The 20,279-nt window shown below is 39.6% G+C and overlaps 1 protein-coding gene across 1 annotated transcript; it reads left to right on the top strand.

The window, feature by feature from the left end:
• Positions 1-4,769: 4,769 nt before the first annotated feature.
• LOC122280408 (cytochrome P450 736A117-like) lies at positions 4,770-7,148 on the top strand. The gene is made up of 2 exons (XM_043091296.1): positions 4,770-5,805; positions 6,276-7,148. The coding sequence occupies exons 1-2, from the start codon at positions 4,840-4,842 to the stop codon at positions 6,888-6,890; spliced, it is 1,581 nt and encodes a 526-aa protein (XP_042947230.1). The 5' UTR covers positions 4,770-4,839; the 3' UTR covers positions 6,891-7,148.
• Positions 7,149-20,279: the final 13,131 nt, after the last annotated feature.

Genomic DNA, 20,279 nt, shown 5'->3' with positions numbered 1-20,279 from the left:
TGGGAAGGCGAAGGTTTGCTTGTAGCGTTGGGGTGAGCTTCCGCGGAATTTTTCGGATGCATGCCAATGTACATGGGGGGGGTTAAGGTGTCCTTTCTAGGGCGGAGCTCAGCCGCTTTTCATGGTGGATTTCTTCAGGGATGGTGGTCGGAGAAGGGGGTCGGCGACAGTGTTTAGTTGTTTCAGTTTTCTGTTTTTTCAGTTCTTTCATTTTTTTAGTCTTGTTCCTTTTTGTGGGTTTGTGTTTTCATCTGTTTCCTTTCAGTTTGTAATAAGAGGTCCAGTGGCTGAGCTCTTCCGTCTGGCCGGTTTCGGGGTTTTTGGTTGGTTTTGTCTGTGTTTAGGGTCTTCGGTGGCTGTATGCTTCCTGTAGCTGTTTGTTTTGGAGAAGTTTAGTCCGTTGAGGTGTACGTTTGCTCTGGCATGCTTGCTGCATGTTTGTTGGCTGCAGGTTTTGGCAGGTTGTTGAGGGCTGCGGCCGTTATGGGTTGCAGTGATAGTGGGCGACAATGGTGGGAAGCTGTGTGGGCATTATAGTGCAGTTAGTGGATGTTGAGGGCAGTGTTAGTGGGCGACAATGGTGGGAAGCTGCGTGGGCATTATAGTGCAATTTGTCCTTTGGAGGTTGTGTTTGTTTTTTTGTTTTGTGTGGTAGTTTTATGAGAATAATTTGAAATAGCCTATTCCCTTTTCTCTTTTGGAGGAGGAGGGTAGTGAGTCCCTGTTCTTTTTTGGAGGACGAGGGTGGAAAATCCCCCCATTCTTTGGAGGGTGGGGGTGGTATGAGTTGTTTTTCTCATAGACAAGCCGAGATGAACACCTTTGTTTTTACAGAGTCTCGCATCTCAGGAGGGCTGTGTCTTTGGAGAGTTTTCTAAAGTTTTTTAGACAGTGTCCAGCACAAGGAAAGTTGTGTGTGGGGGAGCGTATAACTGATGAGTAGTTAGCTTGTAATCAGGGCTTGTTCCCGGACTTATTGGTCACAATTGTAATTTTCTTCATGAATTGAATTGAATTGAAGTTTATTTAAAAAAAAAAAAAACCTGATCTTCATTGAGCGCCCTTGCCTCCAATTTACTCATGCAGTACACGTCTTATTTCCTAGTACAGGACTCCCCATACATGTCTGGATGTAAGTCCACGATAATATCAGTAAATTCTGGCATTGTAACTATAATATTAGTAACTGTGTTTATCACTTGTTCTCTGTCAGTAACAATGTTTCTGGAAAAATCCTTTGGTATGAATTGAATTTCTTAACAACAAGAACTATGTCAATATCCATATGGTACTCTTGTCTCGTAGCCCACATTCCCCAACCCAAAATCATGGTATGGTTGTAAGACTAAAATTACAAAGCTACAAACTGCAGATCATTATATATACTGAACTGCAGATCATTATATATTAGAAACTGCACAAGGTACCTAGTTCTCCAACATATACACAGCTAAACTTATAGTAGCATAATGTTTTTGAGCATATTCAACTTAAATTCAAGGGCAACGCAACCAGTTTGTTTTGATAATACATGGAGTACTTAACTATCCTTGTTGTAGGCATCTTTTCAAATCTTCAAGCTTGTTGCACAGGCAAAAGCTAGCATAGATGGAGGTAATTGAGTTGTGCAAGCAATCTGGTCCAACACATTCAGGCCAATCTCATCAATTTGTTGCCATGGAGATTTTTTGGTATTTTGATCATTTTGTTGCCATGATATATTTGGATGAAAAAAATGATCGGGATTTTGATAATTGCTCTTTGGATAATGTTTAAAGTTTCTTTTTCAATACCATGTTTCTTTCGAGCTATAATCCTAGACTTTAATCTATCTCTTGCTCCTAGCTTCTCTTATATGTATCTTGTCTATTCGTGGCTATCCTTATTTTTAAGTATTAATAAAAATCTGTTTTATTTATAAAAACAAGTTTTTATTTATTTTTTTATTTTTAAAGTTATGCATGAGCTATGTAGTTTTCTACATTCAATGGCCAAATGCACAAACTTTAGATGCATTCTATATATTCATATATTTCCCAAATAGCATCTGTCGAGCTCTTACAACACTTTGCTTTATTTTATTTTGTTGGGTTTTGTATAGAATAATGGTAGGGCCCGTAAAAAAAACACAAAATTGCTGATGTTTATAGCTGGTGTTTATACGCTCATCGTTTGTTTATGCACCGGTAGATATATATTTTTGCCAGCGCTTAATATTTATGCCAGTAAATTATTGAAATTTCCGGCACTTAAATTATTATGTTGGTGGTAATAATATATAGATTAGGCGGCGTTTATAAAAAAGTCGCTAATATAGAAATTATGCATCGGGATATTAGTAGTTTCCCGGCATTTACATTGTTACACTGGTAATAATATAAAGTTTTGGTGGTGTTTCAACAAACGCCAATATTTGATTAATTATATGAAGTTATTTTAACCATGGTTGTCAGCGTTTATAATATTACGCTGGTAATAATATATAGCGTCAGCAGCATTTCACAAAACGCCAACAAAATTTTACGTTTGTAAAGTATTGAGTTTTTTGACATTTATATTGTTTAAACACATGACGACCATTGATTAATTTTACACCAGTAAATAAGTAGTTTCTGGCGTTTATATTGTTATGCCAGTAATAATTATGTAGCATTGGTGGCATTTATAAAATGCCGAAAATTGATCAATGAAATACTGGTAATTTATAAATGCACATGCGTATATATTGTTACGCTGGTAATAATATATAGTGTCAGCGATAAAGACTTAAAAATTTATTAGTAGTAAAATAAATAATAAAAATAATGAAAAAACTTATTTAAATGATATGAAAATACTCCCAAAATCTTAATTGGGGCGAGGCCACAGCTCCTAGATACCACTGGCCATTTTTAATTTTTTAATTTTTGCTTCGTGATTAAAGAATTTCTTCATGATGTTGTGAATTTAAAAAAGAAAATTTAAAAAGGTTAAAAAAATACTAAACTGCTAATAGTAGCTCTCAGCGGGAGGTGGGAGTGATGACCGTAGCAACTTCCTTTTGTATATAAAATTTGGTGACCGTATTTTAGGCTTTGAATTCGCTTAAGAGAGATATAAAGATATAAGTAAGCCCTAAAAATTTAATTCAATATTTAATATTATTCAAAAAATTTCACTGAAATAACTTGAAATATTATAAAATCTTACTAGCTAGCTATCAACTATTGACTTCTTGTCCACTATATACTAGAGTCCTAATAAAACATCTGAATCCCTGTTTTCAAACCCTTTAAACTTTAAAGCCCAAGTTTATTAAATAAGATTTGCATTTTCTAAAAGGAAAGAAAGTCTTGTCAGAAAAAGGAAGAAAGGAATACAAATTAACCTGTTGAACAAATCAAATGAAAATCTTATCGGCACAGAGAGCATTTGTCATTGCCTATGATTTTTTTGTCATCCTACGGTTTTAGCACAAAGTTTTGATGTCAAAAGTGAATATTTTCTTCCAATAAGTTGTAGTTTTATAATAACCATCCAATAAAGTTTCCACATCTCCCAGCTCCCACCATGGGGGGAAGAATTTTTATCCTCATGAAAGCTCTAGAAATCTTTTGAATCGTTGAACAATTTCGAATGTAAGGAACGGATGATGTGATGCCCCCAACTCTGACGAGAGAAAATACGAGAATTGAGGTGTCGAGATGATGACAACAAGGGTTATGCACCCTAACGACAAGTGCTAAATGTGTGCACATACAATATGTATAAAACAAAAGACACAGCGGATAAGTTAAAGTCAATCAATTAAATACCATAATTGTTAAAATATAAATTCACTTAAACTCAAGCATACTAAAAATATTACAACTATCCAGTAAAACATAATTAAATCATAATACAAGAGTCGAAAGCAGGAAACAAATCCCTATATATGAGCAAGTGACACTAAATCACTCCTCCGGCAGAACTGCATCCTCAGGTTCAACCTCCTCATCATCTGCATAAAAGTCTATGGTACTATGGAATGATATCGTAGGTAAGTAATAATCCAAACAACCTATGAGATAAAATATATACATGCAACCAACAAACATGTATGCATATGATGGGTTATGCATGAGACCTAAAAATATCATTTTTCCCGAAACTGAATATTTTTCAAAGCACGTCAAAATCAGGATTTTGGCCCAAAACATTTCCAGAAAACATAACCACCATTTTTCCAAAAAAGGGCTCACGTAGAAAATTCAAAATTTTCCCAGAAAATGGTTTACACAAATCCAATTTATCAAAACCTGCAATTTTTCTAGAAAATGACTCATTATCCAATTTTACCGTATGCACCATGATCTCCCATAGGGATTATTCGTATACCTGGACTCTCATCGTCACACCATATGTAACGATCATACATGTGACTTCATAACGAGCGATACCCAACTCCTCACCCAACACGTACCATGACCAAGTATCATCTAGCTCTGCAAGCAGAGGGGCCACAGAGTTGGCACGACAGTGTTACCGTTTCATCCGAGCCTGTTGTCGCCCAGTGACAACTCAAGGGACGTCACTCAGTATATTCCGTTCCCAAGTGACTAAAGGAGCTCTACCAATATAATGCTCCATCTTAACTTGGGATCGTTATACACACGCACTCAAGAGAATTACAAAATTGCCATCAGAATGGCTTAGGCGATATGATTTCCCCACCATATCATTTGTCATTTGAAAATATCTGAACTCTTATCTAGAAATAAAATTATTTTCTCCATATAAACTTCCATGCGACATTACGAATTAACTTCGAACAGACCATAAATAGATATATCCTTAGCCACACGAGAGATCGAGAAGAAAATGTCAAACTTCCTGCAATTTTTGGGGCAACAGGTGACCACTTCCTTCTTCCTGAATCCCTTTGTTTTAGTTATCTTGTCTGTCATCTTCATACTTCTCCTGTTCAAATGGTCCTCCACCCTTCCAAGCACAAAACATAACTCACCACCTTCACCACCAAAGCTCCCAATCATTGGAAACCTTCACCAACTCGGCTTGCAGCCTCACCGTTCACTCAGATCCTTAGCTCAACGCCATGGCCCCCTCATGCTGCTTCACTTTGGCAGCGTCCCAACCCTTGTTGTTTCATCTGCCGATGCTGCCCGAGAGATCATGAAAACCCATGACCTCATCTTTGCAAACCGGCCCAAATCAAGCATGAACGAGAAACTGCTATACAATTACAAAGATGTGGCATCGGCCCCCTATGGCGAATACTGGAGGCAGATGAAGAGAGTATGCGTGCTACATCTTTTGAGTAACAAAAGGGTTCAGTCCTTTCGCGGTGTTAGAGAGGAGGAAACCTCCCTGATGATTCAGAAAATCAAACAGTCGTGTTATTCTTCAGGTTCTGTGAATTTAAGCGAAGTGTTTGCAAAGCTTACAAATGATGTAGTGTGCAGGGTGAGTCTAGGAAGGAAGTATAGTGGAGGGGAAGAAGGTGGGAGCAAATTTAAGGAGCTTTTAGGGGATTTTGGGGAGCTGTTGGGTATTATCTGTGTTGGGGACTATATTCGATGGCTTGCTTGGGTGAGCCGTGTAAATGGCTTGGATGCTAGAGCAGAGAAGGTGGCTACACGGCTGGATAATTTTCTAGAAGAAGTACTTGAAGAGCACACAAATTTTCAGAAGAAAGCCAGGAGCAATGGACACGTGAATACAGAAAGTGAAGATCAGAAAGACTTTGTCGATGTTCTGCTTTGGATTCAGAAGGAAAACGTGATCGGTTTTCCTGTCGAAAGAGTTGGCATCAAGGCTTTAATCCTGGTAAGCAAACTCGTACCGTGTGCGTGAGCGCGAGACCGGCCGAGTCCTGGAATTGTCTATCGATCGGTGTAATTTTGTTCTCATTCTTGGCTTTCTTGAGTTTACCGTAGGAAGTATCATTACGTCACATGTTTGAACCGACGAGATAATTTTTTCCTTTCTCACCAGAATAGGAGCTAGCTAAACACCATATGCATTTGGTTTTGGAAGTTTCTACTACCAAGAAAAATGACACGAACACTTCTAAATCTGTTAGCATTGTGTTACTATTGACACAAATTTAAGGTGTTGGGCAAGAGCTTTATTTATGTTGGAATGGTAAAAGTCTAACTGGTGGGATGTTAGTGTTAGATAGTCTTAACCAAAACGGTCTGCTCACTTTAGGAGGGTTTTGCATGTAATGCTTTTTTTGGGTGTCACATACATATGATTGACAGCTTTTTTTAACATTTACAATCTTTTTATTACAGGATGTATTCGCCGCTGGAACTGACACTGTGTATACAGTTTTAGAGTGGGCAATGACAGAGCTGTTAAGGCACCCAACCGCCATGAAGAAGGTGCAGATTGAGGTGAGAGGGATCAGTACCGGCAACGAAAGAGAAGTAACAGAGGATGATTTGGATAAAATGCATTACTTGAAGGCAATAATCAAAGAGACATTTCGGTTGCATCCACCTATTCCGCTGCTTGTTCCTCGGGAAGCGACTCAGAGTGTCAAATTACAGGGCTATGACATTGCAGCGGGAACACAAGTAATCGTCAATGCATGGGCAATTGGAAGAGACCCAAAATCATGGGATGAACCAGAGGAGTTTCACCCAGAGAGGTTCTTGTCAACCTCAATAGATGTGAAAGGACATGACTTTCAATTAATCCCATTTGGTGCTGGAAGGAGGAGTTGCCCAGGCATTCCTTTTTCCCTCACTATCATCGAGCTCGTTTTGGCTAATCTGCTGCAAAAGTTTGATTGGGCGTTGCCTAATGAAGCAAGTGGACATGATTTGGACATGTCTGAATCTATTGGTATAACAATTCATAGAAAGTTTCCTCTTACAGCAGTTGCAACTCCATATATATTTTGATTAGCATCTAATATGCATTAGCAAAAGAATATGTTACGCAGGAGAGGATAACGTGAAGCTGCTAGTAGCAGTGCAGGTCAGTTTGGAGTCTAGAGACATCAGTTCTGTATCAAACCATAGAATTTATCTTATCAATTAGTGTTCTCATCTCTATCTATTAGGTTCTTATGTAACTATGTTTATCACTTGGTCTCTGTCATTGTAAGGCTATTTAAAGACAAGTTGTTTCCGCAATAAAGCAGCTTTTGAATTAGTAAACATTGAGTACTGTGTTACTTCCTTTTGGATTCCTCGTTAGGCTCTGAGTAGTACTGCAGGGTCTTCAGAGAATAACTGACTTCAGTTTTGCCAGCAAGAATTTTCTACTTGTCAGTTTGGTGGCAGAGAAATTGCTAGTACTAAAGAATAGCGCTTGATATTAACTACTAAATTATTGTAAGGAGCATAATTATCATCATGTTTAAGCTTTACAAATATGTGTAGAATGTTTGCACCATAACAGAAACAATCTCTCTCTGTCTCTCTCTCTTAAAAACCCCCCATGTGTGAAAAAAAGAATGATTTGACAGATTTGTCATAGATCAAGAGTCTTTTTTCTTTCGTGATCAGCTTGTGGCCAATCCTATAAGATCAGGCATGCATATTCAGCCTGATCTTCATTACTCACGCAGTACACATCTTTCGGCTTCATCATATGATGAAGCCGGCAGCTAGTTCGAATGCAAGTTCTTTCACGCTAGGGCCGGCAACGGAACCGTTCTGGCCCCAACAGACTGATCTTTGCCAGCCTGCAAATGTCTATGCTTTTGTTGCATCCTAGCTCAAGCTCAATTCCTCCGACAAGTATTGGTATCTAACTATTGCGATACGACGTCCGCAATACTATTCTTTGAGACCACTCTAAATAATATTATAATAGGTCTGAAGGATGACGCAATTCAAATACCTTATTTCCCAGTACAGGACTCCCCGTACTTGTCTGGATGTAAGCCCACGATAATATCAGTAAGTTGTGACACATCGAGAACCTAACTAACATAGAAATTATTTAAGTGGTTTGGAAATTTATCTACGTCCACTCGAGCAAAATCAAATGATTATATTATGTTTATACAAAATTACAAACACCGACAACAACCTCTCTATCTCTCAAATGATCTTTTTTGCATTTCCCCACATCCCTGATCACTCACCTTATGTGAGGATGGTCTTATACCATTGCGAATAGCCTCTTTTTATAGGAAAAGTTACAGGAGACAAACAACCACAATATTTGATAAATAGAGGACTATTGTTGAAAACTACCTTAAGTGTGAATGCATAGATTACACAGCTGCTGTACATGCACCATCCTCTAACACCGAATGTTGAAACTTGCACATATATGCTGATTTTCAACTAAAGCTTCTGCAGCTGGAAGTTAGCCATCAATTCAGGCTGATTGTTAGCAACTTGTTTAGGAGAACATGAGAGTTCTGATATGTAAATGGTGTAGGGAAAATCAGAGAGAAAGAGAGGACGTGAGAGAGAAAGAGTTGAGTGTTGTAATCTCGTACAAATTTAGTAAAAGAGACTCCAGTAGACGTAATCAATTTGCTGAACCACTTAAAAATCATCTTGTGTGATTTTAGACCGGCCAGAGACGCAACACTTACAACAGTTAATCTTGACAAATGAGGAGTTGCTGCAGCCATCTTGGATCAGCAACTTCTTTTGGACGGTGGGAGGCTGCAATTCTCCTGATGCCTTGGATCTAGACAACAAAATGGGTTCAGGGGGGACTTTTCAACAAGTTCAGCACTGGAATATTCTTTGATACCAAGTGCATGCGAGCCTCACAGTCAATATTGTCTGTCGTGAAAGAAAATGAGAGGACTGATCTCTAGGACCTGGGCGTGGAAATTTTGGTTGGGTTGTATGTTTTTCCAAAACAGAGCCTTTGTTGAGTTTGGCTTGATTTCCTGCTGAAAATGTATTTTTTGGGGCTTGGCTTGACTGTGGCTTGACTGTGGCTCGACTGTGGCTCGACCGTGGCTCAAGCTAAGGTTCTGCTCGACCTCCGCTCGACAGTCCGCTCGAGCGAAATCTTCCAGAGAGTTCCGCTCGACCTCCGCTCGACTGTCCGCTCGAGCGAGAAAGTAATTCTAACGTGCGCTCGACACTTCGCTCGACGTCCGCTCGAGCGAATGTTCTGACTAGCGCCTTGTCCTATAAATACATCATTTTCTCTTCATTTTGAAGGGTGTTCAGCAGCCAAAAAAGAGAGAGTTTTGAGAATCCTTTTGTATACAATCCTAAGAGTCCATTGAGTGTATTGGGGCTTTAGGATTGAGGATTTTGTGATCAATACTCTTGTACTCCCATCTTTTGTTCATAGTGAAATTCATTGAAACCGACCCCTACAGTGGACGTAGGCTCACATTGAGCTGAACCACTTAAATCTTGGTGTTCTTTGTGTGATCGTCATTTCTTTTGTTGCTTCTGCTATTATTTACTTCAACTTAGTCTTTGTTTGTTCGGTCCATTCCCAACAAACTGGTATCAGAGCGTCAAGCTCTTTGCAAAATCTTGAGGAATGGCTATGGCAAAGTTTGAAGTGGAGAAATTCGACGGTCAAAACAGCTTTAGCTTATGGCGCATCAAGATGAAGGTTTTGTTACGACAACAAGGCTTGTCGAAAGCTTTGGAAGGGAAGGTATCCGAGGATTCTCCTGCATTGTCAAGAGAAGAAGATGAGAAGGCACATAGTGTCATTTTGTTGTCACTATCAGATGGAGTTTTGAGGGAGGTTGCCGATGAGGAGACCGCTTTCGGTCTTTGGTCCAAGCTTGAGAGCTTGTATATGAAAGAGTCGCTCACCAACCGTTTGTATTTGAAGCAACGGTTATACACGCTCAAAATGAAGGAAGGTACTCCTATCTCTGAACACTTAGATGAATTTAATAAGATTATCATGGATTTGAGGAATATCGATATTAAGCTTGATGATGAGGATCAAGCATTAATTGTGTTGTGTTCGTTGCCGGTATCATTTGAAAATTTTGTAAACTCGATGTTGTATGGTAGAGACACCATCTCTTTGGTAGATGTAAAATCTGCTTTGAACTCTAAGGAGTTGAGAACAAAATTGGGTGTACAAGGCACGGATAGTCAAGCCAGTGGTTTGTTTGTTAAGGGTTCATCTAGTAGGGGTAGATCACATAAGAGAAGTGCAGAGAAGAACAGGAGTAAATCCAGGGGCAGTTCACAGTCAAAATTTAACAAGAAAAATGTTAAATGTCATTACTGCCATAAATTTGGTCATTACAAAAATGAGTGCTCTAAATTGAAAAATAGAGAGGAAGGCACTAGTTCCTCTAATGCTGTTAGCGTTGCTGATGAAAAGTCTAACGGCGTAGATATTGTTCTAGCAATTAGTGGCTCAAATAGTCGCTATGGTGACAAGTGGGTCATGGACTCAGTTTGTACTTTTCATATGTGTCCCAAGAGGGACTGGTTCACTACCTATGAGTCAGTCAACTGTGGCTCCGTTTTGATGGGAAATGATATGGCATGTAAAATTGTTGGAATTGGTTCAGTTAGAATTAAGATGTTTGATGGGATTGTCAGGACATTGTCTAATGTTCGACACATCCCAGATTTGAAGAAAAATCTTATTTCCTTGGGCACTCTTGATTCTTTAGGTTTCTGGTACACCGGTGAAGGTGGAGCTATTAAAGTCAGTAAGGGCTCCATGATTGTAATGAGAGGAGATATGACAGATGGTCTTTATTTCCTTCAGGGCAGTACATTGACAGGTACAGCTGCAGTGTCTGTTTCAGATAATTCAGACTCAGACAACACCCGTCTATGGCACATGCGTTTGGGTCACATGAGTGAAAAGGGGATGTCTATACTGAGTAAGCAGGATTGTTTGTGCAATCAGAAGATAGGAAAACTTGAATTCTGTGAACATTGTGTGTTTGGAAAACAGTGCAGGGTTCAGTTTACTACAGGAGTTCACAGAACTAAAAGTACTGTGGACTATATTCATTCTGATCTTTGGGGTCCATCTTCAGTTCCATCGAAAGGTGGAGCCCAGTATTTGCTTACCTTTATTGATGATTACTCATGGAAGGTTTGGACTTATTTTCTAAAACGTAAGAGCGATGTATTTGCTAACTTTAAACAATGGAAGGTTTTGATTGAAAATCAGACAGACAAGAAGGTTAAGCGACTCCGAACCGACAATGGTATGGAATTTTGCGGAGGTGATTTTGATGAATTCTGCAAAAATGAAGGCATAGTGAGGCACCGCACAGTGAGACATACTCCACAACAAAATGGAGTAGCTGAGCGGATGAATAGGACTCTCTTGGAGAGAGCCCGTAGTATGCTTTCAAACGCCGGCTTGTCTAAAGATTTTTGGGCTGAAGCAGTCAACACAGCTTGCTATTTGATTAACCGCTCTCCAGCCACAACTATTGGTTTAAAAACTCCAAATGAGGTATGGTCAGGTACTCCCTCTGATTATTCAAATTTGAAAGTTTTTGGCTGTCCTGCATATTTCCATGTTAATGATGGAAAGCTTGAGCCAAGGGCAAAGAAGGGCATATTCATTGGATATGCTAGTGGGGTGAAAGGATTCAGGTTATGGTGTACTGATCCCAAATCACCTAAGTTTGTAATTAGTAGGGATGTAGTATTTGATGAACAATCCATGCTTAATCCGAGGAAGGAGTTTACTGTGTCTACAGGTAAAGAGCAGAGTAATGGCAAGAAGGTGGAGTCACAGGTTGAGGCTTCAAAGGGGATGCCAGACGACACCCAAGATCATGTCACTTCAGATGAGCATGATCCTGATTTTGATGATGGCGCACAGTGTGAGCAAGATTATAGTATTGCTACTGGTAGACAAAGGAGGCAGATTAGGCCACCTCGAAGATATGCTCATGCAGATATGGTGATGTATGCACTTACTATAGCAGAGGACATAGATGGTCAAGAGCCTTCCAGTTATTCAGAAGCTGTCAAAAGTAAGGAGTGTGCACAATGGTGCGTAGCAATGACTGAGGAGATTGAGTCTCTTCACAAGAACCAAACTTGGGATTTGGTTAAGTTGCCTAAGAAGACGAAGACTGTTGGTTGCAAATGGGTTTTCAAAAGGAAAGAGGGAATCCAAGATGTTGCAGATGCAAGGTACAAGGCAAGCTTGGTTGCAAAAGGCTATAGTCAGAGAGAAGGCATCGACTTCAACGAAGTTTTCTCTCCAGTTGTGAAACACAGTTCGATCAGGGTGTTGCTTGCCATAGTGGCAGCACATGACTTAGAGCTTCAGCAACTTGATGTTAAAACAGCGTTCCTGCATGGTGACCTGGAGGAGACCATTTACATGCATCAGCCGGAGGGGTTCATTGTTCAAGGCAAAGAAGATCATGTTTGCAGATTGAAGAAGTCATTGTATGGTTTAAAACAGTCTCCGAGGCAATGGTATAAACGCTTTGACTCTTTTATGATAGATCATGGTTATGTGAGGAGTAGCCATGATTGTTGCGTTTATTATAGGCAGTTATTTAATGGGTCTTTCATCTATTTGCTACTTTATGTTGATGATATGCTTATTGCTGCTAAAAGCATATCTGACATTAGTTTGCTGAAAACCCAACTTAGAAATGAGTTTGAAATGAAAGACTTAGGTGCTGCAAAGAGGATTTTGGGGATGGAAATCCACAGAGATAGGAAAGCTGGAAAGTTGTATTTGTCCCAGGGAAAGTACATTGAGAAAGTTCTTCGGAGGTTTGGAATGTCTGATTCCAAACCAGTAAGTACACCACTTGCTACACATTTTAAACTTTCAGCATCCCTATCTCCTCAGACAGATGAGGAGGAACGCTTCATGGCTAGTGTTCCTTATTCCAGTGCAGTTGGCAGTATTATGTATGCAATGGTTTGTACTCGTCCAGATATTTCATAGGCAGTGAGTGTTGTTAGCAGGTACATGGCTAACCCGGGTAGAGCTCATTGGCAGGCTGTGAAATGGATACTCAGGTATCTGAAAGGCACTTCGAACCTTGGTTTAATATTTGATAGAGAAACTGACTACAATTCAAGGGTGGTTGGTTATGTTGATTCTGATTATGATGGGGACTTGGATAAGAGAAGATCATTAACAGGGTATGTTTTCACTTTGTGTGGCTCTGCTATTAGTTGGAAAGCAACACTACAATCTACTGTTGCTTTATCAACTACAGAAGCAGAGTATATGGCAGCAGCTGAGGCTGTTAAGGAGGCCATTTGGTTGAAAGGTTTGATCAGTGATTTGGGATTACAGCAGGATGCAATTTCAGTATTTTGTGACAGCCAAAGTGCAATACATTTGACCAAAAATCAAATGTATCATGAGAGGACAAAGCATATTGATGTCAGGTATCATTTCCTTCGGGAAGTTGTTACAGAGGGCGTGTTAGAAATTCAGAAGATTGCTACTACTGAGAATCCAGCAGATATGATGACAAAGCCAGTTCCAGTATACAAGTTCAAACTTTGCTTGGACTTGATTGGTGTTCGGGGTATGTGATTCCCTGAGGGGATTTGGTGGAGGGGTTTCGGTTTCTTGGTTAATGGTTTTTTGTTTAGGCTTGACGGAATTCAAGCCAAGGTGGAGATTTGTTGAGTTTGGCTTGATTTCCTGCTGAAAATGTGTTTTTTGGGGCTTGGCTTGACTGTGGCTTGACTGTGGCTCGAGCTAAGGTTCCGCTAGACCTCTGCTCGACAGTCCGCTCGAGCGAACTCATCCAGAGAGTTCCGCTCGACCTCCGCTCGACTGTCCGCTCGAGCGAAATCTTCCAGAGAGTTCCGCTCGACCTCCGCTCGACTGTCCGCTCGAGCGAGAAAGTAACCCTAACGTGCGCTCGACACTTCGCTCGACGTCCGCTCGAGCGAATGTTCTGACTAGCGCCTTGTCCTATAAATACATCATTTTCTCTTCATTTTGAAGGGTGTTCAGCAGCCAAGAAAGAGAGAGTTTTGAGAATCCTTTTGTATACAATCCTAAGAGTCCATTGAGTGTATTGGGGCTTTAGGATTGAGGATTTTGTGATCAATACTCTTGTACTCCCATCTTTTGTTCATAGTGAAATTCATTGAAACCGACCCCTACAGTGGACGTAGGCTCACATTGAGCTGAACCAATTAAATCTTGATGTTCTTTGTGTGATCGTCATTTCTTTTGTTGCTTCCGCTATTATTTACTTCAACTTAGTCTTTGTTTGTTCGGTCCATTCCCAACAGCCTTCAGATTAATTACCAAGAAAAGAGTAACGACAAGTTTTCCACGCACACATACAAACCAACAAATTAGTACAATAGTGAATTGTACGTCTCTAATTGTGGCGATATTTGTTATCCATTTGACATTTTAGTTTGTAATATTCTTGGTTGAAGGCCGGTTGGCAACGTGGCCATCTTTAGATGAAGCTGATGAAATTGGTTTGTTTGAATTTAGTCGTGACCTTAACATTTAGGTCCGACAATGGATAAGCCTTAATTGGTACAAGAGAGAAAAAGGGCAAGAATTTACTAAATAAAGAAAAAAAAAATTATAATTGGAAAAAAGCAACAGCTGCAAATCTGTCTATAAATGAGCATGCATACATGCTAAAAATAACACTTACTACTACGTACACTTATCTTTGTTGAGAACTTCAATGGCTTTTCTTATCCAATGGTTAATGGAAAGCTTCCATAAGATTCTTTAAAGCTTTTTTTATTGAAAGAGTTCTTTAAAAATTTCTCTTCGTTACTAATCATTGTATTATGTAATATATTTATTTAGTTTATAATTATTAGATTGAGAACTAACCAATTTGTATAAATAAATTGATAGATAATTTCATGCTTCATTACATTTATGCAATACAAGGACAAACATAGCAGATTTTGACACCTCCCATATCTTTTATAGATGGCAATAATTGGATATCAAGGTAAAAGTCGTGCACTCTCAAAAAGCAAATCGTCTATAACAAGATCTCCTCCACCTCAAGAAATATTGCCATCAGTACCCATGACAATTTGTCTCTTCCCAAATGTATATTTGCAATTATGTATATTTTTTATAATGAAAATAGTGTGAATAAATATTTTACCTCGATTGGTGTTTTCATGGTTTCAAGAGCTAGCCACTCGACTAACGTCCATCTCGTTGAATTTTTTTTCCCTCTTTCTCGTCTTTCGTCAAACACTTCTTGTGTCTCTTTTATTTTTCCACCCCAATATCATGTCCATGTATGCTTCCTGTGTCTTTTTTTTCCTTCATATTAAACAATTATCTAGCCAGGCTCCATCCTGGTCATAGACAATAATATATAATAGATAAGGAGATAAAGATGAGAGAATGAGGGAGAGACTTTGAAGGCAACATCTCTCTTCTTGTCTCAATTATAAATTGAATACACGGCATAAAGTCATATTTATAGAAAAATGACATTGAGATCAAATAAATAAATATTTAATGAAAATCAAATAAAGATATAATAAATTACAATTGAGAATAGATGAAAGACGCAACTTTAAAGTTTCTCGCTCTTGTTCTATCTTCTCCATTTCATTTTCTATCATGTATCATGCATAGCCCTTGGCTAATACCACGCTCAATCCTATAGACTATTCCTTTCAAAGTTCTTCACTGTCATTCAATTATATTTCGTATAAAATCCATACATTTGGAGTGTCATTATTAGTTGTGAGCCTTTTATTGGGTTTTTATTTGTTAGGAGCATTATTTGAAGCAAATATCCATTTTTTACCTTTTAATTTTGGTATAATAGTTGGCCATAAGTAACTTATTATCGACTCAATCTTTTGGCCTATTGTTAACCATATGTTAGCTTTGGCTTATTATCAACCCATTGTTGGCCATAACTCCATATTTGATGTTCCATCAACTAATCACTTTATTACCAACGCCAATTTTATAATTTATTGGTAATCAATAGTTTTCAAAATCTTTATCACTCCTCTCTTTTCCATTTTCCATTTATTTATTTTTATTTTCTATCATTCTTGTCTCTCTTCTTGTGTCTTTTTCCCCCCCTCTGGAACAACAAATGCCACAACTACTACCAAATTGCCCCTGTTGTAATTTCCTACCTTCCACATCACGTTCAAATAAAATTAATTGGTGACAAATACCTTGTGTGGAAGGCACAAGTTGTCCCTTACCTTTATGGCTATGTTGATGGTTCTGAACCCCAATCATACTAGTGATGATTATGCAGTTACTACCCTAGAATTTCTAACATGGAAGTAGCTTGACCAACTGGTCTTGGCAATCCCATGTCTCACTTGTCCAAAAATATTATTGGAAACGTTATCTAGTATCGCCCAGCTCGAGAATTATGGCTTTCTCTAGAGTGTATATTCATACCCACTCTCATGAATCGACAATGCAGGTCTATCTTCAACTTACAAGTACAAAGAAAGGTGAGTATTTTGTTTTTGGAGACACGTTGGACGATTAAAGGCTTGGTTGATACTCTTGCAACCATTAGTAAGTCTCTCAATGACTATGAATTCATCTCTTATGAAAAAGCAATGGTTCTACATGACACTACACCTAGAGGGGGGTGAATAGGTGTAATCTAATTTTTATGACCTTTTAAAAATTAGTCAAACAAGCAGTTAGTAAATGAATCAAATAACACAAATAATCAACACATGATTTTGATCACGGAGTGGAAACTCATTTGAAGAACATCTTCAAAATCTAAAACCACTCCGGGTGTAAGACACCACCTCAAATCCACTATAGAAATTTTAGTTTGTTACAACCAATTTAAAGACACTCACAAAACCTTTGTAGTAGCTAAACTTGGCTTGCAACACCACGAGCGACCCACTCGATCTCTACACGCATTTAGTGTCAAAACTCCGACCTTCCTATAGCTTCCCACGAGAACCTCTCGATCTTTGCATCAAAGCAGCTCCAGACTCTTCCGGCCAACACATATGTCCACTTCAGTGGACTCATGTAAGAGTTGATTTTGAGTGTGTTGTGGTGGAGAAGTGTTTATCCAAGAGAGAATCAACCAAATGGGGGAGAGGTTGCTCTAAGAAGTTCTTGGAGGCCCTTAGGGTTTTTGTTCTAATTCTCCACACTTAGAACAAAAGTTAAGCTGTTCTATTTATAGTTCCAATCAAATGAGGCGCTTCAAAACCCTAAATTATAAGTGATCTGGAACATTGGCTCGATTGAAGTATCGAGCGAAGGTCGAGCGACACAATCTGTCAAAGTTCGCTCGAGCTCAGTGTCGAGCAGCAAAATCTGCCTGAGTTCGCTCGATCTCAATGTCGAGCGAGTGTCGAGCGGCACACTCTGCCTGAGTTCGCTCGAACTCAGTGTCGATTGAGGGTCGAGTGGTGCAATCTGCTAGAGTTCGCTCGAGCTTCATGTTGAGTGAGGGTCGAGAGGTGCAATCTGCCTGAGTTAGCTAGAGCGCCCTGTTGAGCGAGGGTCGAGCGAAGTCATCTATTTTGACCAATAACGAGCACACTTTAAGCCTTTCCGTAACAACACTTATTACAACACTATTTTACACAGGTTTTTACAAGAATATGCCAATACACTCATTTTTCCCTCAACAATCTCCCCCTTTGGCATTTCTGTGACAAAACCTCTAACCTATACATATGACTTAATCCTAGCACACCCATCACTAGATTCATATTCTTGAACACTTTGAAATATTTCTACACGCACTTAGCAAACGGTTAAACATACCCATACACATATGCACAAAAATGTGTTTGCAATTTACAAATCATAATTCATGAATAGTCATGTCAAATACAGGTTTCAGAAAATAAATATTTCATTAAGTAACAAATCAGAAATTGAGTTCAAGAACCATTAGTTAAATAACAGCAGCTAACATGATATATAAATCAAAAGACACAACCAAAATCTACTGTTCCCCCATAAAATGTGTTAGTAACACTGTGTTACTAAACAACTAACACTCCCCCTGAGTTGGTACAAGTAACACTCCATACTTAGGGCTCCACACTCCCCCTGAGTTAGTACTGTACTACTCTCCCTTTTTGTCACAACAGGAAAAGGGTCTCAATCATCACCATCTGCATCCTCATCATCCTCATTAATCTGCCCTTCGATGTCGTTGAAACGTTGGGTCACAAACTGCTGCAGATTATTAATTTTAACATTGAGGCTGTGAACTGTAGCATCTATAGTATCGAACCGGGCATCTAGACGGGCTAGATACTCAAGAACCTGCTGAAGGCTGGGCTCAGTCAAACTGGGGGCTGAAGTGGATGGTGCCGAGGTAGACAGTTGAGAACTGGATGGCCGAGAGCTCGAAGGCTGAGAGGAGGGAGCGGGAGGGTGCTCAACAAGGAGAGGGTGCGGGGCTGTGTGAACATGACTAAGCTGGACCGTCCTACGATCAATAGGAGCCTTAAGTGCAATTTTAGGCTCCTGAGGAAGTAAAACGACTGACTGGGAGAGGGCCAATCGGGTGATTAGACAAGGTAAGGGCAAACCAGTCCATGTTTTGGAGGACCGATATGCCTCAATAATAACCCGGCATAGAAGACTTCCTAGATCAATGGAGACACCATTGATCAAGGCATACAACAAAGTGGCACGGTTAAAACCCACATCACTATTATGACCAGTAAGATCTAAATTAGTGAGAACAATCCTACTGAGAATGAGGTGATCAGGTGTAAAACGAGCAGTCAAAACAGGGGCCGTCCCTTCCCAATTACTAGGCCAACCACAAAGACATCCAACAATGACTTGTGGACTAGGAGGAGATGTCCGTGTATAGGGAAACACAGGATATGACACACGAGGGGCATTTAGCAGATCCGCTATCATGCCCGAAGTTACTCGGAAAACAACGTTCTGGAGACTGACCTCAAACGAGTCATCAACAGACACGTCATGAATGTTGGAGTAAAACTCCCTAACTAACTCTACAGAAGGAGTGAGATGACCAGTGGTCAATGCCTGCCATTGGCAAGACTCAAAAATGCAAGGAATGATAGTCTCGGTAAGCTCACCTAGAGACACTTCACGCTTGACTATGGAAGTACGATGAGAGAAGTTATGAGAATACAACTCCTAGGCTCGTGCATTACGGAAGTGGGCTTGAGGGGGTGCAGGGGGGTTGTGGCGAGGACAAACACGTCGAGACATGGTTTTGGTTGTAGACAAAGTCAACGACGTTAGACAAGGCTAAGGCAATGTGAAGACCTGATGAATGCATGCCAACCATACTGACACAACAATGCCAACCGACAATGCAAGACTCGGTACAGGCCCATGTCACTCTTCATTTTTCAAATCAATGATATATGCCTAGTTCAAAGTGTCCCATATGCATGCGAATGCCAACCCATGTGCATGACCCACATGCATGCTAATGCCAACCCATATGCACGACTCATGCCTCTTCTAAAATAATACACCTTTAAAAACAATGCAATCTTTGTCAAACGATGTCCCAAACCTAAGATAGACATGAAATAGGTATGGGAACAATGCTATGCCAATGCATGATGAAAAAGAGAAAATAAACATCATTGAGGCATTTTACCAAACACTTGGAGTGCAACCAAGTGAAAACCTTGGGCAAAAATCCATGGGTGTTTCAAAAACCTCCTTAATACACCCAAATACACAACCATGACTCCACAAGAGCTTCAATAAACCAAAAGAAATGAAAACTTTCAAGAAACATCTAAAATAACCCCAATCTGAAACCCATATGCAAAACACACGGAAATAACCCAAAATAAATTCACCAAATCATGAAAAAATAAAAGAGAAGGGGCTTTACCTTGATTTGGAGATGATTTCGGAAGAAAACACAAGATTAAACCGAAGGATTTTGAGAAATGAAGAAGAAAAACACACGGGAGGCAAAGAACTGTAAAACAGTGCACTGTGGCTCGAGTAGCACTGGGCTTTTATAACAGTCGTTCGCTCGAGCGAACTTAAAACCCTCGAGCGGCTGTAGAGCAGTTGTCGCTCAAGGGGTGTCGAGCGAGGGTCGAGTGAGACCACTAGAAATGCATATTTTGCCCAGTTTTGAGACACACAACAGTCACATGACTTGGACAAATACTGGGAATGTCAATTTTCACGTCAAGAGTACATATCAAATGTAGAGGAGCATCATATTCTAATAAAATACGCAGGTAAATATCAAATGTAGAGGAGCATCATATTCTCATAATACACACAGGTAAAAACAAAGTATCACAAGTAATGTAGACGTGCGTGTTTAAAGCGGTCCTTGCTTAATCAAGAAATTTCAACCGTAAAGCATGAGCGGGGTTGGGCTGACCATGAAACCATAAGTGCTTGGGAAACTCTTTTAAGAC

The sequence above is a fragment of the Carya illinoinensis genome, chromosome 11, assembly GCF_018687715.1.
Source record: "Carya illinoinensis cultivar Pawnee chromosome 11, C.illinoinensisPawnee_v1, whole genome shotgun sequence".
Lineage (NCBI taxonomy): Eukaryota > Viridiplantae > Streptophyta > Magnoliopsida > Fagales > Juglandaceae > Carya > Carya illinoinensis.
The sequence above is the reverse complement of the archived record's forward strand: the minus strand, read 5'-3'. Positions and strand labels throughout refer to the sequence as shown.